Source organism: Garra rufa, chromosome 3 (genome assembly GCF_049309525.1).
Source record: "Garra rufa chromosome 3, GarRuf1.0, whole genome shotgun sequence".
In the NCBI taxonomy this organism is placed as follows: Eukaryota; Metazoa; Chordata; class Actinopteri; order Cypriniformes; family Cyprinidae; genus Garra; species Garra rufa.
The window spans coordinates 15,176,239-15,203,650 of NC_133363.1; the positions used below are offsets into that span (position 1 = coordinate 15,176,239).

Genomic DNA, 27,412 nt, shown 5'->3' on the forward strand with positions numbered 1-27,412 from the left:
AACAATATATTAATGATTACTACATCAGCAACTAATGAACATTCTATATGATTCATAGATTAAGTAATCAATACATTGTTATTAGTTAATTGTGCCATAATGTATTAATTCCCTAATAACTTATTTTATTAACTAATAGTGCAAATTCATGTGTTAGTTACTACAGTGGTCAAAGCTATGTACTTCAACTTCCAGTTGTCTGCTTTAATTACTCATTAGCTAATGATTTGCAGAGATATCATTATGTTATGACTTTACTTATTGAGGCACAAAACTATTAGCTAATTGTTAAGTAATATGTCATTGTGGTTATGATATAGAATTAGTCAGTTATGCGCCTTAATGTGTTGAAGCCATGCATTTAAACTTCCAGTTGTCTGCTTTAATTAATCATTAGCTAATGATTTGCAAAGATATCATTATGTTATGACTTTACTTACTGGGGCACAAAAATATTAACTAATTGTTAAGTAATATAGTTATAGCTAATGATTAATTAAAGCAGACAACTGGAAGTTTAAATGCATGACTTGAACCCATTTTGCTAATTAACACATGAATTTACACTATTAGTTAATAAAATTGGTTATTAGGGAATTAATACATTATGACATACTTAATTAATAACAATTTATTTATTACTTAATCTATGAATCATATAGAATGTTCATTAGTTGCTGATGTAGTAATCATTAATAAATTGTTTAGTTCTTCATTAACTTGTGATTATCAGTGCATTAATTAAACATAAATTAATGCACATGTGTGCACACGTATTGTAAAGTGTTACCTTTAATCCTTTAACATTCCACGAGATAAATTTGAGACCTTTTCTGTTACTTTGAGTTGTTATTTTTTTCTTGATCTAAAAAACAGACCAATCATCTTCACTGTTTGTTTACTACTTTGAGGTATTTTAAACAGGCCCCCATCCCACATTCCCCAAAACTTAAACATTAATCCCGTCATCTAACCGACAAACTAGAACCCGCGGCACGACACGGAGTTACACAAAATGTAAAATGTAAAACAGATACTTTCACAAAGTATCAAACCTTAAACTTCCAAAAACTCGTATCAACACAGCTCCGTAATAAGGAGTTCCAGAAGAGCATCTCAATATAACATAACGAAACAATAGTCATGTAAAGAGTCAATTCTTATGATTGACAATCACCAGTCACATTATTCTTATCTTACTTGACTCAGTCTGACTTGACTTTGTCTGGATCGGTAAAGTAGAATTCTTTGCCGTTGTGTGAGACCCTCAGTTTAGCAGGGTATTGCAGCCCGTATTTGACTCCTGGTTTATCCTTCAGCAACTCCCTCGCACGTTTGAAAAGTGCACGTCTCTTTACCACAGTGGGCGGATAGTCTGGAAAGATGTTAATTCTTTGCCCCCTAAAGACAATTTGCTGCATCCTGGCCGCCTTTTGCATTATTTCCTCCACGTGGACATAATGCAAGCGCAAAATGAAGGCACGAGGTGGTTCATCATTTCCAGGACGGGCACGTAGAGCTCGGTGGGCACGATCCACACGCGGAGGTTTCTCTAACGACAAGGCCTCAGTGAAGAGTTGGGCAAAGAAATCTCTAGGCTTCACTCCGTATTCAGCGCCCTCTTTAATGTTCAGTATGCGGATATTTTGTCTTCTGCTGCGGCTTTCGAGATCTGTGCATTTTTCAGTAAGTTGCTCCACAGTTTGCTTTAGCTTTCCCAGATCTTGTTCCATCTTAACCATTGTGTCAGAAGAAGTGGAAGCGTAACTTTCCAGGCTTGTTAGTTTTGCAGCGTGATCCTCCATCATCACTTTGATCTCTGAAATTGCCGCGCTGGCTTCGTTTTTAAATGCTGACACTTCTCCTCTGATAATGACAGGAAGCTGTTCGATCTTTCCCCAATGTCTGATTTGATTGAAATAAGTTCCGCGCGGAGGAAAGAGATCACGTTTAGGATGACTGCATTACTCGCCACTGAAGCATCGTCTTCAGGTGTTTCTTCCACATTAGAGCCGGAGGCTATCACGGCCTGGTCCGGGGTTTTCCGAGATTTGGCCGGCATGTTTAGAAAACTGGACAAATTAAATCCTGAAGTTGGCTAATAGTTTCTAGAATGTGAGACTATAATTTTATTAGTACTCACTAGGGGTGTGACGAGACACTTATCTCACGAGACGAGACGAGACGAGATTTTGGGCTCACGAGAACGAGACGAGACAAGATTTTTTTAACTTTTTAAAATAAATCCTCAATGATGAAATATATAGGGGACAATAGTATTTTATTCAACAAAAAACACAAAATGCAAAAAAATAAATAAATAAATGTAGGTGCATTTTGATATGAACTTGTACTTTATGAAATTAAACTTATATTTTAATGAATTATATGCAGTAATAAAAATGCTGCATGATTCTGGGTAAACTGAAAAACAATTTTCTTTTATAAACTGGAGATCACGATTCTGAAGAAAAAAAGGATTAGAAAATTAAACAAAATGACATAATTTACTATGGTTCTGAAATAATGTTCATTGCTTAAGTCTGAAAAAAAAAAAAAAAAACTAAAAAAAATGAAGGAGCCCGTGTCTCAATTAATAAAGACTTTCACTATTGGAATCTCTTGAATGTTTAATTCAATGACAAATATTTTTTTAAACGTGCAGTTGTCGCCCTCTCCTGGTGAAGAGAATAAACGTTGCTCTACATACGTGTTATACTTTCGTTTTTGATCGCTACTGTAGACAATAAGTGTGTATATCCAAACTATAAGCTTTTATCCCAGTACTTATGTTATTTAAATGTCTGTAACAAAGACATGATGATGATTATGTGGTTAAAAAGACTGTTTGTGTTGCTTTCTGAAACCACACCAGTAAGAATGCAGATTCGAATGTCTTCAATAACGTTCACATGGTAAGCGTCAGTGGAGCGCGTGAAACAGTTGTAACAGACAATGCTGAATCACAGTCATTCATGAATAAGATCGCATGGGTGTTTGAATAGAGATCGTGATATTTTTATAACTATTAGTCATGCAGCCCTAATGTAAACATTGCAAAATGTTTTGCCATGATATCATCACGTTCTCGCGAGACCAGTCAGATCTCGCGGGACACATCGGAGTCTCGCGAGATCTCGTGCCACGAGATCTTGTCACACCCCTAGTACTCACAATTACTGAAAAGATGCTCTGACGAAGTTATATTAGATTTTTTACGGAGCCGTCGTGAGGTGCATGCTACTCTCTCATATCGAAACCGGAAGCTCGTGAAGACCTCTTCACAGACGGCCATCGACGCAAGACCGCAAGAACCAGATGAGTCCTCTCCAATCTGACTTTGTGGCAACGTGGAACTTTTGCATCTACATTAATATTAGTCTGTTTCTTTCTTATTCCGAGGTCACCATAGCCACCAGATCCAGTCTTTATCCAGATCAGATGGTCACTGCAGTCCACCAGATCCAGTCAGTACCAAGAGCAGATGGTGGATCAGCACCTACAGCCAAATGTCAGCAGACACCATGTCAACTAGATGAGCCCCAGAGACAGATCATCAGTAAAGAACTCCTAACCTAGACAACTGCTGGTGCAAGGCAATGGGAACCAGATGAGTCCTCTGCAATTTGACTTTGATGCAACATGGAACTTTTGCATTATTGACACACTATTGTCCTATTTTAATACTGTAAGGTTGCTTTGACACCACTTGCATTGTAAAAAGCACTGTATAAATAATCTTGATTGACTTGACTTAAGGTTCTGACGTATTTCACAGAACATTGTATATGAAATAGTCATGCAACAAAAGTTACTTAAAGACCCTTATTTATTAAAATAATAAAAAAGGACAAGTGTAAACGTTAATGTCTATTTCAGTTTTTTCAATTAATGGTAGAGGTTTGCGTAATCTTTGGAAAAGGACATTTTTATTTTTATATTGTAAAGGAAATGCTGCTGATTTTTACTTTGTGCAGGAAACACATGCTTGTAAAGAAGATGAAAAATAATATATACATGGAAAAACTAAGATTATTCCAATTTCCAAAACTCAAACATTATCCAACAGCGACACCAGCTGGTAAAGTGACAACAGGAGTCCACATCTCTCTCCCCTCCCCTGAGCACATTGAGTTTTAACAGACCCTCTAAAGCAGGGGTGCCCAAACTCTGTCCTGAAGGGCCAGTGTCCTGCATAGTTTAGCTCCAATCCTAATTAGACACACCTGAACCAGCTAATGAAGTGCTTACTGAGCATACTGGAAACTTCCCAGCAGGTGTGAGGCAAGTTTTAGCTAATAGTTTAAGGCAATGTCTCCATCATGATAAGATTGGATATGACTGGTTTTGTTCGACTGTGATGGGTTTATGCAATAATAATGGTATATACAATAATGGTATAATGGGAATGATCAATATTTATCAAGCTTTGATTACTAATGTTTGATTAAAATGTAGGCCTAGTTAAAAGGTACCTGTTAAAAAGAATAGCTGAACATAAGTTCACAAATAAAATATATTGTTTAAACCATTACTGCCTTGAGTTATTATTTAGAAAAAAGTAAACTGCTTAAAAACACTAACTTGATTAGATTCATACATGGTTCAATAAATAGAATATTGATTGCAAAAACAAAATAAATAAATAAAATGAATATATAAAATTGATTTTTTTTTTTCATTCTTTTTTTTCTGATAATGTAAATAATGGTTATTTAACCAAGGAATTGTGACATGAAATTACAAAAATGTTGAGGAATTTGCTTTCTCATTTCAGAACACCACCACACACTGCTCTTAACTCATAAATAAATAGCATAAATACATACATACATATATACATGAATGAATGAATGAATGAATGAATGAATGAATGAATGAAATGTTCAACTGCTTTTTATTTCCCTGTGTAAATATTTATATATACTTGAAAAGTTCAACAACTGAGACACAAACTGAAAAAGATTCACAAACATTTATTGGAGTAATTAGTCCCTGAAAAAAAGGGTGCTTTCCTGCAGCAGAACTATGCCATGTTCAAGCAGGTGGACAGGGACTCTGAACATCTTTCTTCTGGTGTTTTTCAGAATCAGTAAAATGGTCTCCTTACTAAACTAAATAACTTTTACTATCCTGCCTGTAAACTGTTAACGTCTTAAGGACTGTTCCACAGGTACATGAGTATTATTTTTATTTATTTCTTTTTGTATGGTTCATTGAGCAAGCATGACAAATCATTGTTTAAACCCTGTCCAATATATAATATTGTAAAGCTTATTTGGATTTAACAAAATTATATTTAAAGTACAGTATCCAGAAAAAGGGATGTTTCTTTCTCACAACATGCATGAGTTGCATTCTATATGAGAGACAGACATAGCAAGACATATCTAGTTATTTTCAGGATTATATATATATATATATATATATATATGTACAGTATGTATCTTCAAGATTCATTAAAGAAATAAAAAATACATTTTTGTCTTTATATTCTTATCTATTCAAGTCACGCATAGTTGACACCTTAAAGTGGCCTGCACCAGCAAATCTTTCTGTCTTCTGTTCTCTGTATAAATTCTGTTTCATCTATTAATGTTTGTTCCAAACATTATTAGATGATCTAATTCAACCACATTTTTTAATTTAAAATTTAATGTTCTAAAATTATATAATCCAAAATATATTTTTGTGAATATGTATATATATTAGAGAGATCCTAAAACATGTTTATTCAAAGAAAGGAGCGAGAGAAGAAAAATTGTACGATTATAAAGCAAGAACAGGTTAAAAGAACCATGATATAATTGAGGAAACATCCATATACAAAAGTGTTTGAACTGTACAGATTTTTAATTGTATCTAAAACTGTAATCCATGTTTTTCTAGTTTAATCATCAGTTCTCTCTTTAGTTGACAACTCAAAAATGAAAAGAATATGTAAAGCATTCATATATAAACAGACAGTTGGCTTAAATGATACAAATGTATTTTATAATCGCCTAGATTTATAAGGTACAGTATGCTGTAAGTGTAAAACTTAGGTTTGGATGGGCTTTAATAGGGTCACTTCCTCTACTGTCATAGTGAGGGGTGTGTGTGTGCATGTCTGTGTGTATCTAAATGTAAAAGTGTGTATGTTTGTGTTAGGCATGCTCATTCTGTTCAATATTAGCAACAAGTCCCTTTGTATCAATAGTGGCAGGAGACCGTATCAGGTCAGAATTTATGTAGAGTCTGTTGTCAAACGTACATTCTCCAATCACAGGCTTAGGGATTCTCTTAAAAAACAAAAATGTGGCAAGCCCTGCCATAGCAATTATAACCAAGACAACCCCTATTGCGATACCAGCAGAGCCACGAGGGTCCTCTTCCACCACAGTGACTGCAATGCAAAGACAGGAATTAGTACCAACATTAAAATATGTCTAGAATAAGAATTAATAGATATATGTATAGTTATTTTATATTTAGGGCTGTCAAAGTGATAAGAATTTTAAGATCTTGAATGTCTATTTGGCTTTACATGCAAGTGTGCAAGTGCAAGTGTGCACACCTCTCCCTGTCAAAGAAAATCTTCTCATTTGATGTACATTTGTGTGTGTGTGTTAAAACTTTTCTATTTTAGGTATATTAATGTATACTTATTACCTATTATATGTTATGTAAGTAAGTAAATATGCATATGTTCCTAGTCTCTGTTTTTATTTGAGCTTCATCAGAAGACTGGCTTGACAGTTTGTGGGGATGCGCTTTCAGTCAAGAAAAAGGCCAATCTTGATCGTCACTAAAGCTCGAAGCATGCTAAACTGAATGAGTTGCAAGGACAAATACCCTTGGATAAAGTTAACATACTTCGGCGGAGTATGGGTGCCCAACAAGCAGTTTAAAAAGCACCTGTAGGAGGTGGCCTGAGTTTTGTCACAATACAACTGTGATATCACTGTTGCCCTGCATAGTTCAGCTCCAACTCTAATCAAATATACCTGACCCAGCTAATCAAGGTCTACAGGGCTACTTTAAAGGGGTGGTCAATCAGCTATTTTCGAGCATTAATTGTGTTTATAAGGGGGACTGTAATGTGTTCATGCTTAGTTCATGCTACAGATGACAATTTTTGGAAACAAATCTTTTTAAATACATTTAGTTTAAGCAAAAACACCAGTATACAACTAATCCAATTTAAAATAATACACACTTAACATACACTTGATAAGTTATGCTATGCTCCCTTTCCTCCCTTTCACCCTCCCATCTTTCCCCTGTAGTGTTTTCCTCTCTCCTCTCACTGACCCATCCATCTCTAGATATGAATGCAGCAACTAACACTTTATGGTCCATTTTTTTAACTTCTTGTCTAGACATGTTCTCTCTCCTCCAGGCCAGCACATACTGCACTATCTAACACCTGGTTATCCGATGTTCTACGAGAGCATCAGTATAAATGCAGCAGAGAGAAAATGGCACAAATCAAAAGATCTTTCAGAGCTGGGTATGTGTCAGTCTTTGCTTTCATATTTCTCTGCTAAAGTCCATACTACCAAACCTTATTTCTATCAACAGATCAACAGTGCTTCAGACACATGTATTCTCTTCAAAGCATTAAGTTCTCTTCTCTGTCCCCCTTCACAACCTCCCACCACCACTTCAACAGCTGAAGATTTTGCCACATTACAGCTGTCAGAAATTAGTAGAAAGCTTAAAGACTTGCTTTGAATGACTTCAGCACATCTGCTGCCGCAGGACATCACTAGTTTCTCAGACTGCGCTGGTGTGATACATGTCCACTCTTCTTCATTTCTCTACTATAGTTTGCTAACTGTAGTGGGTTTCTTAAGCTTGGAATACACTACATGACTTGAAACAGAAAAATTAAAATTGAAACAGATTTTTAAAACACAAGGCATCATACACTTAAAGACTTTGTAAATAGTGGCAAAGGAAAACTGGCCATCATACACTACAGGACCTAGGATCATACACTACCAGACTTTAAAGTTGTTCTGATCACAACAAACTAATGCAGAAATGTGTACGTTGCTAGGAGACGCTTAACAAATGAAAATGATATGCGTTCTAAAATTGGCTGAAAATAGCAAACATGTTTAGTATCCTCCGACTGCATAGAATCAAAGTCTGAAGCTAAAATTCTGAGTCAGTACCAATCATATGCTACGCGATTTTCTATGGAATCTGTCAGCTCAAATCTACAGACTGGCCCTGACTTTCAGCAACTAGTGTCAACTTCTCCAGACAGTAAATCGGCGGAAAATCAGGCCAAAAATCGTATAGTGTATTCCAGGCTTTAGCCATAACTACTGTATCTAGAATTATTTCAGAGATTTTCAAACAGGTTTAGATCAGGATTCTAGTCCAGCCATTTCATTATTGCAATGTTCTTAGCTTTAAGGAACTGCTTTACCTGTTTTGCAGGCATTGTATGAAAATAGCGAAATGGTGCTGAAGGAGGTTCTGATAAACATTTGCATTCACCCTGCCATGTACGTGTATACGAGGCCCAACTCCTGCTGCAGAAAATATCCCCCAAACCATGACACCTCCTCCAACTTTTACTGACTTCTTTACGCCAGTCTTTCCTCAGTTTGAAATAAAATGTTTCCTGTCAGGCCTAAATAAATTAAACTTGTAAACATCCTGAGACTGATTCTTACCCTGTTTAGCACTGAACTGGCAAGCAATTCCAGCTCCAGTGTTGAACCAGGAGAGTCTCTGCATTATTCTGTCTTCTCATGTATTTGTCTTATGTGGATGACCAGCCTTTTGGGGGACTTGAATGATTTAGTGTCATTGCAAGCCTGCAATATTCGAGAAATCACAGATTTGGAATGACCAACTGCTCTTGCAATGGCTGAAAGGGTCATCCCTTTGGCCTTCATCTGGACAACCTCCTGTCGCAGGGTTTCAGTCACCTAAGAGCAGACCACCGTCTTGCAATCTCCATGAAAATTGGAGGAATGCTGCCAGTTAAATAGGGTTTGTCATATAATTAAGGAAATTAGCATCAGGTGCCAGATTAACACCAACTAACTTGGAGGTATCTGTAAGTATTCTGTAATTTTGATCAGTTATTTATTTATTTATTTATTTTTATTTATTAAAATATTTAAGCTTTTTATACTGTGCTTCAGAATACAATTAATTTATGAAATATGCTTAAAAAAACGCCCTTCTACTCCTGTTGGGATAACTTCAAATAGGACTAAGCAGTCCTAAATAAATTTAATTTATAATTTTTTATTATAATTATTGTTTATTTAAATGAATAATATGAAATATACATATATTTTTTTATGAAATTGTAATTTAAATAAGAAACTAGGTGTTAGGTGGTGGTAAATATTTTAATGTAGAGGTCACTGAGTAATTTGTTCATTCATTCCATTCATTCAAATGTCTGACTGAACGAAATGGCCATTTAATTATTGATTTACTCGGTTCGTTCAAAACACAGATTTTCTTAAAACCTGTGTGTTACTTGGAGACACACAACAGTTAATTGTGTTAAACATTTTGATTAGATTAACTTGCTGAATAGACAGCTCTACTATATAGATCAGTAGACCAACATTGCAGGGGGCGCTGAGAACAATTGCACTCTGCTTTAAAAATGTGACCAGTGTGAAAGTATAAACTAATGGATTGTGTTGAATATGGACACTTGTGTTAGTGCTATCAGACAGGATTAATTGGAATGTAAAATAATGTAATAGGTAAATGTGTAATTGAGCAAAAAAAAAAAAAAAAAAAGAAAAAAGAAAGAAACAACAATAAAAATAAATGTGTAAACTTAAACAGCCCTAATTATAATTAATTAAAATTAATTCCTTGCAGCACTTAAAATATAGATGTATTACATACGTGGTATTGATGGCTTCTCTGTTGGTGGTATAACTGAAATAAAAAGACATATTTGTACGTGTTTATGAAAGATAACCACTAACATTAAATTGAATGTAAAAAATAAAGTTGCACTTGTATATTTGTTTGGACAACTAACCTTTCACAGTCTTGCAAATATAAGGCTTGTAAGAATTGCAGTTTGTGGTACTCCACATTCCAGTGCTTGACTGGACTTCCACACAACTACCAAAATCACTAGGCATCCGAGGTTTCCAGTTTGTGTAATCTACCACCATATTATCAATCCACATCCATTCACCTGTGACACACACACACACACACACACACACACACACACACACACACACACACACACACACACACACACACACACACACACACACACAGAGATACACACACATCAGGTAGTGCTTCTGAGATCATTTTGAGTATTGTTTGTTTGTATTAAATAAATTTCTAACCCATATGACTGCGGTGCATCCCGATCCAGAATGATTTGACTCCATCCTGCATGATCTCTATATTCCGATAAAGAAACGCAGATTCTATTGGATCCTCAATACTCACCAGTGATGCTCCTAAAATTAGAGATCAGTATTATTATTATTATTATTTCAGTCACCAAAAAGCATAAAAAGTGGTTTATTTAAAAGGCAATCAAATATTTTATGTTTTTGTTACTTTTGAAGCTTTTTTTTTTTTTTTTTTTTTACATTTTTTAAAACATTTCCTCACTGTGTTTGCCAAGAAAAAAAAAAGTACATACATAGATGCACTACTATAAGGTGACATGTTTAAATGAAAACAAATATATTTACACTTGTACCCTTGTACAAAGTTAGTAATGCCTACCCATTCTCATGCATTCCACTGTGGCATGAGCCCAGTTGTCAGACATAGAGGCCATGATGGCATAACAGTGTCCTCTAAAAGGGATCCAGGTTTTACGCTTCTTTGACTCAGGGCAGTTCCCTGGCATCTGAGGTGGGTCTGTGGGAGCAATGTCTTTGGGACAGTGGAAGGATGTTAGCATATTAACTTTATCTTGAACCAGAAATTCAACTAATAAAAAATAAACATCCTGTGTCTGTTTTAATCTGATTATGCCTGAAATGTTCATTTTCTGCTTTATAAATAAAATTAATTTTAATAAAGCAAATTATTATTGCCTGCAGAATGTTGAATGAAATACCTGTTGATCGTTTGCAAAGGGAATAATACTTGTTGCTGCATGCAGCCGTTTTCCAGTCACCATCCGTGTCAATATATACACAAGCTAAATTATTTTTGGGCTCTCCTGTTGCCCATTTACTGTAGCTTAGAAGCCAGTTGTCCACCCAGCGGTACCGACCAAGTGTCTAAAGCAAACAAATTTCATTCTTAAGATTCTTGACATTATCAGCATGACTTAACATTCTAGTGGTGGCCAAGATTTTGCCATGGAGAATGTGTTTAACATTCTGTCAAACAACTCTTCACACTAACCCTATTTTTTTTAATCCTCATCATAACCTATACCTTAAAACTGGAGGCAAATTATACAAGGGATAATAATGTTGTTGAAGCCCCAACCCCAGCACTAATCTTCAAAATCTCACTGGTTGAAGACAGAGTGTTTTCCAGGATCCTCAAGGATATTGGCCCAGGAACATTTTTTGCATGGCAAAATCTTTGTTACCCATTTGAGCACACTCATGCACACATGTTAGCATAGGATAGCAATATCTTGACACTGCAGTTAATTACTTTCAAATGTGTTTTAAAAAATTTTTTAACATTTTTAAATTTGAATTTTATAATGTGCTGTAATGCTTACTTTATGCGCATAGGAATTATTATTTTGTAAAAGCATGTTTGTACCAGGTTGCTGTTGAGACCAATCCACAAAGGCTCCTTGAGTTTGCTGACTTTAAGGATTGTGTAAGCTTGGCTGATGGAATCAAGCACACTGGCAAGGTCAGCATCATCTGCTTTACACTGTCTCCTGGCTTCATCCCAGCTCATTTTCTCTATCTGAACCTTGTAAGAATCATTTGCCAGTGTGAAGAAATGTTGCGGCAATGCTGTAGTCACAGGACGAGCAAGCTGAGAGTCTATAACACATAGATTAAATAAAGGTTACACAAATTAGGTGAAATATTCTAAAGAATAAACAGTGACCTGGTATAACAATTACTGCTTACCAATAAACTGGTTTGTGTTGTAATACATGTGTTGTAAGTCATAACTCTATATTGCAAAGATTTGCTTGAGCTGTGACCAGTGCATTTAACTAAAGTATATCGCAAATGTATTAACACATTATTTCAGATACAAAGTTTACAATGATTTGATTTTGATGATTGATCCAACCTGTTTTCCGTTTGCAGATGAAATTTTTTTGATCTCCACAGATTTTGACTTGCCACACACCTGTCATCTTTTCTGGGCTTCTAACCATGACGACACAGTCAAAATTCTGAATGGAACAGAGTTCAGACAAATATCTCAGCACAAAAAAAGAAAAGAAAAACAAACAAACAAACAAAAGAATCATATTTTTTAATTTATATTATCGACATAAATAAACCCTCGTAAAATATAACAATTCACGTTCATATTTTTATATTACCACTGTTCTCTCACGCAGCACCCCCCACCCTACTCACGAACACACTCAGACTTTAGTTAGTCTGCTAACAATTATGCATACAATTAGAATAAACCTAATCACAAAAAATATTTATGAAATTGCTCTGTAGAGGTGTCCCCAAATACATTATCCAAATATTAATTTATTGGTATGCAAATCAAACAATGCAAGTGAAATGGGGCAATGTGTTATCAATCCCTTTTAATGTTCAAAATGGCGTGCGACAGGGTGGAATTCTATCTCCGTACCTTTTTAATGTCTATTTGGATGATTTGTCCAAATTGTTGAATGTTTGTAAGACAGGCTGTCTTGTGGGAAACTCTGTCGTCAACCACCTAATGTATGCTGATGACCTGGTAGTGCTAAGCCTGTACAGTGCTGGGTTGCAGCAGTTTTTAAAGGTGTGTTCACAGTATGGAAGTGACTTTAATATCAGATACAATTCCAGTAAGAGTAATATCATGATTGTCAGAACCAAGGAGGACAGGAGACTAATTTTTCCTGATTTCTACTTGAGTGATCAGCCTCTGAAGACGTGTAAAGAAATAAAATATCTGGGCCATATCATAACTGATGACATGAGTGACGACAGAGATTTGTACAGACAGTGCTGCAAATTATATGCCCAAGCCAATATGTTGCTGCGAAAATTTAGCATTTGCTCACCAGATGTTAAATGTTTTTTATTCAGATCCTACTGTACCCCTATGTGCACAGCACATTTGTGGTGGTGATATAAGAACAGTAGCCTGCGGAGACTCACTGTAGCCTACAATGATGCCATGAGGCTCCTCCTTCATGTCCCAAGATGGCACAGTGCTAGTCAGCTTTTTGTGAACTCTGGTGTTTCCACCTGTGGAGCCTTATTAAGGCAATTAATGTTTAAATTCATGTGTCGTTTGGACAAATCTGAAAATGGAATTAGACTGGCACTAACCAGTCCTAAGAAAAGCTGTTACAGATATATGTCTGGCCTTTGGAAACACTGGCATTTTAGTCTTTCATGAATTTTATTGTAAGCTATGTCATTTAATGTATTGTACTTTTTCCATACTTTTATTTTTTATCTATGGACCAATTGTGTGTCTGAAATAAAGTTATATATAAACCTGAAAACAATAAATAATTAAAGCTGCAAGCAGCGATGAACGGGACCTCGCCATCTGCGTAGTCGCCATCTCGATGGCATCAGGAAAACGGTGCCCAGTTGGCACATGCATTCACAGTAACCCTCTGCCAGTTTGGATTTTTCTTGCTTGTTATTATTAGCTATACTTCTACAATATATCATTTTGCACACTACTAAATGCTCCTAAAACACCATGATATAAAACTTTTATGCATAGCTTCTGCACTTTGAGCATGTATTTTTTCTTTTTGTTTTAAGGGCATTTTACGATGATGAAGAATATTTACCTTTACACCTTTCATTACTACATAAGATAAAAAAAGAAGTTGTATTTTATGCAGGACTGCTTTATCTAAGCCAAACATTAATATAATGTATCTCATAACCTTGTACTTTAGTTACATCTGATCAAATGCACAAGACTGCCTGAAAGGTTATGAACAGCAGCTATGCTAATTATTCTCCTTTTTTTCTATTTGTACCTCAGGATACCAATTCTGAGCTAACTTGATATTACTCGAGCACCAGTTTAAATCTAGCCTTTTAGAAACATCTTTGATGACTCCAACACATTTGAAGATATAAACCTAACCCCTGCAAGGACTTCAGATAATGCCAACTGTGAACCAATCATATAAAACTGCTACATTTTCCCTATATTCTGATGATGATAACAAAATGTTAATATTACTTGCATTACGTCCACCATTTCTGCTTAAGTGTCATCATTACCTAGCTGTACAATTTGTATGTGGATATTGCTTTGCTGGTGACTCCTGTTATAAGACATCACTCTTAAGTGCTACATAACTAAGAATCAATTAGGAAAACGGTGCCCAGTTGGCACATGCATTCACAGTAACCCTCTGCCAGTTTGGATTTAAAGTTTACAGAATTGAAAGGGTTACAGTTTAAAATCGACACACAGACACATACACACAATATATAAAATTTTGCCATCCAGTTTCATTTGTTAACATTAACTATATTAGTTAACATGATCAATAATTAAATAGCATTTATTAATGTTAATTAATATTGAGCTAAAATAAGTATTCATACATTATTAAAATGTAAATTTGTATCTGGCTAAAGCCTGGAATACACTATACTATTTTTGGCCTGATTTTCCACCGATTTACTGTCTGGAGAAGTTGACACTAGTTGCTGAAAGTCAGGGCCAGTCTGTAGATTTGAGCTGACAGATTCCATAGAAAATCGCGTAGCATATGATTGGTACTGACTCAGAATTTTAGCTTCAGAATTTGATTCTATGCAGTCGGAGGATACTAAACATGTTTGCTAATTTGTATTAACATTAGTTTATGTACTGTGAATTAACATGAACATACAAATATTTGTAACAAATATTTAAAAATATATATATATTATATGTATATGTATATATATATAATAATAAATATATTCAATAAATAACACTATGAGAATACATGTCTATCAATATAGATAAATCGCTTATGCTAAAAAGTATTTTTCTTAATCTTTTGCTATGTGACTGCATAGGACAAGTTCATGGTACAGTTCAGTATATATATATAAAAAAAAAAAAAAAAAAAAAAAAACTGCAAAATACAAACAATGAAAGAGTTAGTGACCCTTTATATTTTCTCAAAGATCAGACTGTCAAAATCAGACATATTTATGGAGATTACACTACATCAATGTGCATTTCTTCCTCAAAGATGCAAGACAGCATGTGTCACTGCTCTCTCACCCTCCCTCCCTTTCACCCCTCCCCCATACACTCACTCTGACACTCAACGCACACACACAGACATACAGTCAGGAAGAGTGAGAGCAGATTTCTGATTTCTTTTTAATTTTTTTTTTTTTTTAATTCATAGAAGCTTGCATACTTGTGAAAATAAAAGCGTTTGCTCAGAGTGACTAGCTCTCTGTGTGAAAAAAGTTTTAAAGAGTTTGGATGCTGCACTTTAAATATATATAAAAAATTATGGTTATCTTTTTTACTATCACTTTAAAAAAAAATCACCACATCAACACCGTTCAAGATATCCCAAATCCGCCTGCAATTTAGCATCTTCAGAATAGTCTCTTCATGTTAAAAAAGTTTGGTGTGAACAGCATGCTGCTCTTATGAGCAGTATGAATTTGTTTACAACCTGATTTTTCCAAAAATCCACATTCAAATCAAAATAGCCAGCTTCCTGTTGGTTGTAGCTAATGAGTTTAATTTATAAAGTTATCCAGATTGATGAGAATGATATATGTACAGAGTACAAAAACTAACTCCCCAACTTTTGTCAAAAGATGGCGCTATAGAGTGCCTGCTCCACACCCATTTATGGCCTTTTGCCAGTGTCTAACTATCATTAATATTGATGTGTGTGTTGAGTTTCATGAAATTCTAAGCATGTTATCTGCCTCGAAAAGACAGGAACCTAATTTTGAAGTTTGACACGTCGCCATGGCAACAGCATTTGATTTATCATCGACCCCTTTACATATTCTCATTGGCCGTGTTTTGACATTATTTTGATGAAGGCTGATTTCAAAGCATTTTGAAAATGACACACTTCCTGCTGCCAGTTGGTGGCGCTATAACTTTGACTCATAATAGTCATGTTTATGTAATGGGCATCATGCAACGAACAAACTGGTGAAGTTTCATCGGAATCAGGCAATGAGTGCAACAGTTATTAGACACTTCCTGTTTCTCATTTCTCGCCATAACTTTGTCGCCTTGCCATGGCCAAACCGTTCGAGATATCAAAAATCCCCTCGCAATTTTGCATCCCCAATGTCTTGAGATCATGCTGACCGAGTTTGGTGACAATCCCATGGAAATCCTGGGAGGAGTATATCAAATTCCAGAGCATGCACTTTTTAAACAGCCCTAAATATCTCACTTCCTGTTGGGTGGAGCCTATGACATAGAGTACAAAAGTTGTTTGGCTCAGTGAGATCTGTGCACTGAGTTTCATATCAGTACGTTCAAGTATGTGTGCACAGTACATCAAGTTTTCAAACTGTGTTCCAGGGGGTGCTGTAGAGGCCCTGAACCATGCCCGGGTCCCAGCCTCTGTGGCGTCCGGACGACGCAGATTCCAACGTGTGTGCAAATTTTCAAGGGTTTTTGAGTATGTTAAGCCCCCCAAAAGTGCCCAAACGGTTAAAAAAAAATAAATAAATAAAGCTGCAAGCAGCGATGAACGGGCCCTCGCACCCGGGCTCACCGCCGACCGGTGGCTTTAGGAAAACAGCAAACAGTGGGCAGTATGCTTTTAATACAGTAAATATAGGATAAATATGTCATAAGTCACTTAAATGTGCCAAATTTCCCACTGCCAGCTGGTGGCGCTATGCCTATAACTGATTATTGGCATGTAGATGTGTTCAGGCCAACACTATTATCAAACATATGAAGTTTGGTGCAGATTGACCTTGGTATTTTTGAGTTAGTGAAAGATATGATATATCCTGCTGCCAACAGGTGGCGCTATGATAATATCTGCATATTGGCCTTTAGGTGTCTTCAGGCCAGGACTCTTACCAAACCTGTGAAGTTTGAGGCAGATCGGACATTTTATGGCTAAGTTATGACAACTTCTATGTCCATGTCGAAACAACAAACTTTGTCAGGCCGCCACGGACACGCCCTTTAATGAAAACTCAAGATCTTCACAATTTAACATCTCTATGGCCTCTAGATCAGACTGATCAAATATAATGTTGATTTCATTAAATCTCTAGAAGGAGTTTGCTATAAACCTAACCCCCTGCAAGGACTTCAGTAATGCCAACTGTGAACCAATATGCTACATTTTCCCTATATTCTGATGATGATGATAAGAACATGTAATTCATGATGATAACAAAATGTTATTATTGCTTGCATTACATCCACCACTTCTGCTTAAATGTCATCGTTACCTATCTGTTCAATTTGTATGTGGATATTGCTTTGCTGGTGACTTCTGTTATAAGACATCACTCTTAAGCGCTACATAACTAAGAATCAATAAGGAAAACGGTGCCCAGTTGGCACATGCATTCACAGTAACCCTCTGCTAGTTTGGATTTTAAGTTTACAGAATTGAAAGGGTTACACTTTAAAATCAACACAGAGACACATACACACAATATATAAAATGTTGCCATCCAGTTTCATTTGTTAACATTAACTATATTAGTTATACAGTTTTCAAACTGTGTTCCAGGGGGCACTGTAGAGCTTTGAACCACGCCCGGGTCCCAGCCTCTGTGGCGTCCGGACAACGGCAGATTCCAACGTGTGTGCAAATTTTCAAGAGTTTTTGAGTATGTTAAGGCCCCCAAAATAGCCCGGAAGGCTGAAAAAAAAAAAAAAGAACCCTTACAAGAACAATAGGGCTTTCGCCCTTTTGGGCTCGGGCCCTAATAAGAACCCTTAGAAGAACAATAGGGCCTTTGCCCTTTTGGTCTCGGGCCCTAAGAAGAATCCTTAGAAGAACAATAGGGCCTTCGCTCTTTTGGGCTCGGGCCCTAATAATAAGAATAATCCTAAGGAAAACAATAGGGCACTTCGCCCCTTTGGGTTTGTGCCCTAAAAATAAGAATCCTTAGAAGAACAATAGGGCTCGGGCCCTAAATATAGGACAGACTGGCTGGCTAAAAAAAGACCAGCATATGCTGGCTAGGTATGTTTTGAAGAATAGAAGCTGGTTTGAGCTGGTTCTTAGTTAGTTCTGAGCTGGTTAAAGCTGGTTATGAGCTGGTTTAAACTGGTCATGTCATAAGCAACTAGCTCCTTCTTAGTACCAGCTTATAACCAGCTCAGGACCAGCTCAAACCAGCTGTCATGCTTCATGCTTGTTTGAGTTTGGCACTGCTGCACTAGCATTGCTGGGAAAGAAGAGACATATTCAGTGACAAAAGACCTTTCCCTGTGGTGGCTCTCTATCCCATGGAAAGCAAAACGGTTCTTAGAAGGATCGTCAGAACTCTGACCTAGCAACGGGTTCCTACTGGTGGAAAATAGGCCACTCAATGCGCTATCTGGTTCTTCATCATGATCAATTACCCATTTAGAATGCTTTCCATCTTAGAAATACAGTGTCAAACTCAAGTGTATTCTTTGGAGACGTGCATCAGTTTCTTTATAGCAAACTCAAAAGAAATTTTGGGCATGCAGCCCAAACACACAACATGGCCACTGTCATAACAGGCAGTGCAAGTGACAATGGGACCACGTCTGAGACCCCTATACTTGGTACAACCACAGAGATGCAGTGTGTTCTCGAAATTGAAAGCCAGTTTTAAATGCCAAGGAATTGCCTTGACAGCTTCAGATATGACGTGCATGATGACTAGAAACACTGATGTGGCATTCATGACGGCTGAGGACTCTGGTGTGGCGACCATAATGGCTGAGGACTCTAGCGTGGCAGTCATGACAGGACAACACTTTGGAATGGGGGCCACTGCGGGACTGCTGCACTGCTGCTCCTCTGCAACTTCCACAGTAAAAGCAGAGCCGCTCAGCTGCAGTGCAAGCTTGATGTAATATAATAAGTGCAGAGGCAGGATTGAAATGCAAGCAATGGAAGATTTTATTAAACAAGAGATAATCCAGAGCATGAGACAGTAAGCAGGACAGAGGAAGAACAAGGTCAAGAAACAACACTCTACCACTTTGCATAGACTTTCCAACAGAAACACAGGACTATAAATATAAATAAATTGTAAGAAGAATGGCATATATGCTTACATTTGTCTGTATCTTTCATTTTTATTCTGAGGTCACCATAGTAACCCAGATCCATTCCATGTCCAGACCAGATGGTCAATCAACATCTAGTGATGACCACAACATCCCTAAATGTAAATGGAGACCATAACAACTAGATGTGCGATTGAGACAGCTACCCTGCAAAGATCTTGTCAACTAGATGGCCATTGGCACACATCCTTAGCAAAGGCCATGCAAACCAGACAAGTCCTCTGCACAGACCCTATGGCCAGCTTCAGCCCCACCAAATGCTGGCATAATGCATTCCAATCATCAAGGAGAAGGAACTGGGTGAATATTCTGATTAATACCAATCCGCAATCTCACTTGTTCTGCAGCCTTAAATTAAACCAAACCGTGTCTGAATTGCAAATCTGTATTGCATAAAACACTATATAAATAAAGGTATCTTGATTTGGCTTGACTCATTGCTTAATGTCTGTGGTCATTTGAGAAGTAAGTTGAACACCAGTAGACAGAGACTGGTGTAGAACCACCTGAATAACATCACTGGACCTTTGCTAGACACCCTTCAGTTTGATTATCGAACAAACATGTCCATGAATGATGCAGCAAACATGGGACTGTACTACATCCTGCAACATCTGGACAAACTAGAGACTTAAGTTTAGTTCTCAACAATATTATTCCAAACCACCTCCTGTCCACTTCTATCTGTTAGTGGATCAGTAAGTCTGTGCTATGCACTTCAGTACCGTATTTTCCGCACTATAAGGCGCACCTAAGAGCCTTAAATTTTCTCAAAAATCGGTTGTGCGCCTAATAATCCGGTGTGCCTTATGTGTGCACTGAGTTCCAAAATCTGTAAAAATGTTGTGCGACTTTGGTAAGCGCTCCGCTTAACTGACTGTCAGACCATTTCCCGCTGACACAGGGACGTAATACGTACAGTATGTACGCTGGCAGCGATAAACCAATCAGAGAACATTACGTAATACGTATAGTACGTAGGCTTAACGTTTGTTTGTTAGGCTGACTTTGACAATGATGAGCGAGAACCCGGCATGTTTGATGGCGAAATTGCCCAGCTGTTGAATTCAGACACAGAAGATGAGGACTTTGATGGATTTGTGGGAGAAGATTGATTACAAATAATGTGAGTGTATTGTTAAATAGTAGAATAAAGTTCAACTAAACTCACTGTTTTGCTTCCGTTACCTTTTTTTTAGACCGTATGTTTTAGCATGCGGCTTATAATACGGTGCGCCTTATGTATGGGTTAAGTACAGAAATAGACCCCGTAATTGAGACTGCGCCTTATAATCCGGTGCGCCTTATGGTGCAGAAAATACGGTAATTGTCTTTGAACAGTTAAATGCCTCCTAAGGCCTCTATTAATTCAATACTCCCACTGTTTAGTGCAATAACCTGTAAATTCACTCTTGTAAGGGGTTCAAGTGTGAAGTATAAGCATAATATACGCGCAAAGGATAACACCTAGACTGTATGTCGTAGACTCAAGTGTCTTATCAACAAACAAACACAAACACAATGGGTATCTGCAATTTAATTTAATTTAAAATTTTACACTATTTTGGATTTCTGAAAAATCTACTTTTTCAAACTTTTCATAGGCAATTTCACTTGAAACTTGATGGGCATTATATAGAGATAAAAAAAATTTGCCATGTGATTGTGAAAAATTTGCTCTGTGATTCACACTTGTGACAGGATGCCAAAATGTTAGAAGTAGGCAGAGCCACTTTTATTAAAATGGCTATAACTCTTGAATGGAATAAGATATTTTCATAAAAAACATATGACTAAGTTCAATCTTTGGTCAAATTAGATGTGGTGGGTAAACACGCTACTGTCTAGAATCACTACTGTCAATCAAACCGTTAATTACATATTTGACAATTATGTAATAAAAAAAAAAATACCTGTTCAAATTCGTTCTAGGCAGTTAGTCTGATTTTCACCAAAATTGATACAGACCATCTTCAGATGGTCCGAACAAAAAGTTATCAAAAGATAACTTGAATAACAAACGTATGAATTTAATGAAGAGCTCGCCACAGTTGCCCGTTTCAGCACAGTGCCACCTAGTGGTCAGACATATGAAAAATGCCAAAATGAATTGAAGGCTGTTTCTCTGCAATTCTTTGGCATGTTGGCACCAAACTGTGTGTGGGTCATTGTCACCCCTAGTTTACCACATCACATAAATTTAAAAGCAGAGCCACCTGTTGGTCAAAAGTGATAAATCATTAAATTAAATTTCTACTGACTATACAGGTATGTGCCAAAAAATTTGAATATCGAGGGAAAGTCCATTTATTTCAATAATTTGTTTCAAAAAGTGAAACTTGTATGTTATATTAGTTCACTACACACAAAGTGAAATATTTTAAGCCTTTATTTGTTTCAGTTTTTTACAAAATTAGAATATCATGACAAAGTTCAACATTGTAGGCTACCTGTGTCCCAATCTAGTCAGCTAATTAACGCAAAACACCTGCAAAGGTTTCCCCAGCCTTTAAATTGTCTCAGTCTGGCTTAGTAGGCTTCAGAATCATGTGGAAGATTGCTGACTTGACGGTTGTGCAGAAGACCATCATTGACATCCTCAATAAGGAGGAAAAGTCTCAAAAGGCAATTGCAAAAGAAGCTGGATGCTCACAGAGCACAGTATTGAAGTATATTAACAGAGTGTTAAGAGGAAGGAAAACAAATGGGGCTGGAAAAGGTGCACAAGTGACAGGGATGACCGTAGCCTTGAGAGGATTGTCAAGCAAGGGCGGGGGAGCTTAATAAGGAGTGGACTGGGGCTGGTGTCAGTGCATCAAGAACCACCACATACAGACGTCTGCATGACATGGGCTACAGCTGTAGAATTCCATGCGTCAAGCCACTCCTGAACCAAAAACAACATCAGAAGCGTGTGTACTGGGCTAAGGAGAAAAAGTACTGGTCTGTTGCCCAGTGGTCCCAAGTCCTGTTTTCAGATGAAAGCAAATTTTGCATTTCATTTGGAAATCAAGGTCCCAGAGTCTGGAGGAAGACCAGAGAGGCACAAAAGTCAAGCTTCTTAAAGTCCTGTGTGAAATTTCCACAGTCAGTGATGGTTTGGGGAGCCATGTCATCTGCTGGTGTGGGTCCATTGTCTTTTATCAAGCCCACAGTCAACACAGATGTCTACCAGGAAATTTTAGAGCACTTCATGTTTCCCACTGCCGACAAGCTTTTTGGAGATGATGATTTTATTTTCCTGCAGGATTTGGCACCTCCCCATAAAGCCAAAACTACCAGTACCTGGTTTAATAGCCATGGAATAACTGTACTTGATTGGCCGGCAAACTTGCCTGACTTAAACCCCATTGAAAATCTATGGGGTATTGTCAAAAGGAAGATGAGGGAACAGAGACCCCATGTGTTTAAGATCCTTTTTTTATTGGTCACATGAAATATTCTAATTTTGTGAAATACTGGATTTTTTTTTTTGTCTTTAATTCATAATCATCAAAATTGAAACAAATAAAGTCTTAAAATGTTTCACTTTGTGTGTAGTGAACTAATATAACATACAAGTTTCACTATTTGAAACAAATTATTGAAATAAATGGATTTTCCCTCGATATTCTAATTTTTTGGCACATACCTGTATTTATCATTTTTCAACCTTTTTGGGTAAAACCTTTTTGGGAGATGACTCCACTTTCTTTATAATTATTTTCAATTTTCGGCCTATTGAATTCTTTCTAGACTGCACTTCTCACTGCAATTTCTGCTGGACTGGTACAAAAAATGTACAAAGCCAGCTCAGTGATGTTGGCAACAGTTTGACTATTTTTTTCTGAAGATGCAACAGATTAGGGCTGGACGATAAATCGAACGATATTGTGAGGCGCGTTTAGTCAATGAAGCCGGTACTTTGATTAGGGTTAGGGTTAGGGTTCGAATGCGAATCGAATGCGATTTTGAGCGCGATTTGGCGTAGCTTGTCAGAGATTTACGTCTCTATGTATTAATTGCCGCTCCAGCGGAACCTGAGCGGAACGCACGTGATGGAGATTTACTACTAATCAAAGTACCGGCTTCATTGACTAAACGCGCCTCACAATATTGTTCAATTTATCGTCCAGCCCTACAACAGATCCATTCCTTCTATTAAGATGCAAAGCAGTAAAACATCCATGTCAAATAAGACATTTTACCTTGTACAATGTAGAACATTGGTCTTTAACCCTGCTCTTAGGGATCCACTGTCCTACAGAGTTCAGCTCCAACCCTAATCAAACACACCTGAACTAGTAAATCAAGGTCTTCAGGATAGTGTGACCAGACGTGCCACTTCCTGGGAACACGATCAGCACAGAATTTCTTCATTGCCTAAAATAACCAGGTGTTGGTTGTTTGTGCTGCACTGATCGATCATTGTATGACGTCAAAGTACAGCGAGAGCTAAAGAGCAGAGCAGACAGCTCCATGCTTTTGAATTGTTTTCTGCAGTACTTTGATGTCATACAAGTGCAAACAACCAACACCTGGTTATTTTAGGCAACTTGGAAATACTGTGCTGATTGTGTCATGGGAAGTGGCACGTCTGGTCACCCTATATCAGGATCACTTGAAAAGTCACAGTCCAGGTGTGTTGAAGCAGGTTGGAAATAAACTTTGCAGGACAGTGGGTCCCGAGAAGCAGGGTTGAAAGCTTATGATGTAGAACAAAGCCTGCATAGGGTGACACTGATATCTAACTGTAATGGTAAGGAATTTTAAAACTGGAATAGTCTTTTTTCATATACTGTATGTCACCAAATGAACATTTGGCACAACAGTGTAAATATCTAAAAAGTGCTGGCCATTCAGTTGTTCTGGGAGGATGAATACAGTTGACCCAGTATCCACAAGAAAATCAGTGTTTACTGATTTTCCATACTAATTACACGTAAGATTTAGTTTTTTCAAGATTGTGTTTTTTTCAATGTCAGTGTTGTTTCAATGCTTAAGACCATTAAACTGACAATTGCAAATTTGTGTACACTGCATGTGGACGCAGAACCGTGACAAAAATGTCCATGTGACAGCGCAAAACTGCGGCGTTGACATAAATAAACACCAAATAATATACACCACATAAGTCCACAATTCTAACAAAATTAAAATAATGTAATGGCTATATTATAAAGTTGACCAGCTAAAATTAAGGCTTATCTATCAGAGTTTTAGTTTTAGGTAAAATTGAGATCACATTCTCCTATTATCTATTTTTATTTGGAAGCATTAATAAGTCCAACATAAACATCTCAAAAGAGAAGCTGATGATTGTAGTAATCTTTATAAACACTGAATTGAATTTATCAGCAATATGGTGTGAATACTTACCTCTGATTCAGAGTAGCCATACATCCTGGAAGGCCCATCTGGATGTATTGAAGGGTGACCCTTGGCCCAGTTTATGTAGCTGACACCTTTACCATCAGTCCACAAAAATCTCATCTCCCAGTTCACATCATTAAATCCAATCCATACATCATCATCTGAACCAAGCATTAGAGTGGTAAGAAATGCTGAAAACAGAATAAAACATCAGATTTAGTTAATTTTGTAAAGACAAATTGTTTCACTGTAAACTTACCATGTTGTGCCTGGTAGGAATATAATATTACATTCGAGTTTTAAGAGTCACTTACATGCAGTTATTTTTGTTTACATGCACCTAAGAAAATGCCTTTTTCTAAAATTTAGCAGAATGCTATGTTCTGGTCGCCGTGATTTTGCCAAGTAAGACATGTTCTTGGATCAACATCTTTTGTTGATCCTGGATCAACATTAGTATCCAAAAATATAGACTTAAAGGTAACACTTTACAATAAGGTTCATTAGTTAACATTAGTTAACCACATTAGTTAACATGAACTAATAATGAACTGCACTTATACAGCATTTATTAATCTTTGTTAATGTTAATTTCAACAGTTACTAATACATTATTAAAGTTTTGTTAACATTAGTTAATGCAGTGTGAACTAACATGAACAAACAATGAACAACTGTATTTCCGTTAACTAATGTTATAAAGATTAGTAAATACAGTAACAAATGTATTACTCATGGTTAGTTCATGTTAGTTAATACATTAACTAATGTTTAACTAATGAACCTTATTGTAAAGTGTTACCGACTTAAAATATAGACCCAATCCCTACCCCTAAACCTAACCCTAACTATAATTTATTCTTAAAATCAGAGGGAAATGATAGCTGATTAATGTCACAGTCCTGTCTGTTCATCTGGTCTCCCCCTGTCATGTTGTCATTTTTGGTTTCACCCTCATCAGCCTGTCATCCCCATCACCTGTGTTTAATTATTAGTCATCTGTGTCACCTGTGTTTAATCATCTAGTCACCCTTTAAAAGTCTGTTTGTATCTTCAGTTCATGTCGGTCTTTAAAGTTTTGTGATGTGTGTTCCTGCCTGTACCTGCCTGTTCCTGCATTGATCCTTTGAAGTATTATATTAAATAGATTGTTAATTGTTAATCTTGTCTTTCGTCTCGTCTCGTCCTGCACACAACCCTGACAATTAACAAGGGTGTAGAAGCATCTAACTCTGATTGTAAGCCTAAAGCTGACATTTCCTAAAATGTTATCCCTCAATTCTGATTGGTTGATTGAAATGTTGTTCCAGGATCAACAAGGATGTTGATCCAGGAACATGTTGTACTTGGTGAAATCACGTTCACCGTTCTGCAACATGCATCTGCATTTATATACTTGTGTAGGTTATGGCTGTGTCAGAAACCTAACCAGCTGTCTAGCTACCACTTCGTCCAGTCATTAATAAACTTTTTTTTTTTTTTTTTTTTTTTTGTTCACAGACTGGGATAAAAAGGAAATGTTGAACTGTCCATTGTATTTACCTGCACTGATTTGTCATTTCCTCATTAATTACTTATTAAAGTAGAATCATAATGGTTGCATGATAGCCAAGCACTTAAAGTGCCAGTTTAAAACAGTTTAACACATTGGATTTCTGCCAGAGAACATGGCTCATATTTTTGAAGTGAGCATATGAGCTGAAAAGGGGTGGGACAACTAAAGTAACAGAAATTTGTGGAGCAATATTTTTCCCCTCTTAAGCAGCTTCCTCACAGCATTTGTGTTTTCTTATGTGCATGTAAATATATATATATATATATATATTTCACAAGTGAAATGCTCACCTTGCTCTGCCGGTTTCAGAATGGACACCAGGTTGCCTCCATGTAAAATGCAGTGGTCCCGAGCATTATGCCACGTCATCTTGTTATTGAAAAGCTTGTAACACTATTTAAAAATATAAGTGCTTTGTATTAGTATGTGCAGCTGTCTATTATTGGCATTATAAGTTATTATTGGCATTAAGTTGCATTTTAAATGTAAAAATAAAAAATAAAGTACAAATTAGAAAATAATTATTTGTGTATGTTGGTAAGAACTAGGCTTTTCTTAATATAATAATTAAATGTATTGAAATGTGGGCTGGTTAATTGATTGAATGAAAGACTGACTGACTGACTGAATGACTGAATGACTGAATGAATGAATGAATGAATGAATGAATGAATGAATGAAATTGCTCTCACTTTTCCCAGGAACATCATCCATTCTGGAGTACAGCCTCCTGATTCCACAGTGGAGGGGGACAGTGTGGCATTGACAAAGTCAGAACTTCTTTCACAGATAGAGGGCAATGCCACACCACAGTTAATATCATTCCAGAATCCTTAAACAAACAAACAAACAAACAAATACATGCTAAAACCTTTATAGTGGTGAATGGGAGACTATGTCATATATATATATATATATATATATATATGTATATAATAATAATAATAATAATAATAATTAAAGCTGCAAGCAGCGATGGGTGGGCCCTCGCTATTAAACATGTGACTTCCTGTTGCCAGCAGGTGACACTATGACTATAACTGAATATGGGCATGGGCTTGTGTTCAGACCAGGACTCTTATCAAACATATTAAGCTTGGGTCAGATTGGACATTGTAT

The 27,412-nt window shown here is 36.7% G+C and overlaps 1 protein-coding gene across 1 annotated transcript in view; it reads right to left on the reverse strand.

Moving 5' to 3' along the window:
- Nucleotides 1-4,878: 4,878 nt before the first annotated feature.
- Nucleotides 4,879-27,412, reverse strand: part of LOC141331501 (macrophage mannose receptor 1-like) — a 57,103-nt gene continuing 34,569 nt past the window's right edge. Inside the window, exons 2-12 of the mRNA XM_073836560.1 lie at nucleotides 26,986-27,125; nucleotides 26,584-26,686; nucleotides 24,745-24,929; nucleotides 12,235-12,340; nucleotides 11,743-11,975; nucleotides 11,075-11,240; nucleotides 10,735-10,887; nucleotides 10,344-10,460; nucleotides 10,019-10,180; nucleotides 9,880-9,912; nucleotides 4,879-6,385 (exon numbers count right to left, since the gene is read on the reverse strand). Of these exons, the coding sequence (XP_073692661.1) occupies nucleotides 6,147-6,385; nucleotides 9,880-9,912; nucleotides 10,019-10,180; nucleotides 10,344-10,460; nucleotides 10,735-10,887; nucleotides 11,075-11,240; nucleotides 11,743-11,975; nucleotides 12,235-12,340; nucleotides 24,745-24,929; nucleotides 26,584-26,686; nucleotides 26,986-27,125 (1,637 nt within the window). The 3' untranslated portion in view covers nucleotides 4,879-6,146. The remainder of the gene's footprint in view (nucleotides 6,386-9,879; nucleotides 9,913-10,018; nucleotides 10,181-10,343; nucleotides 10,461-10,734; nucleotides 10,888-11,074; nucleotides 11,241-11,742; nucleotides 11,976-12,234; nucleotides 12,341-24,744; nucleotides 24,930-26,583; nucleotides 26,687-26,985; nucleotides 27,126-27,412) is intronic.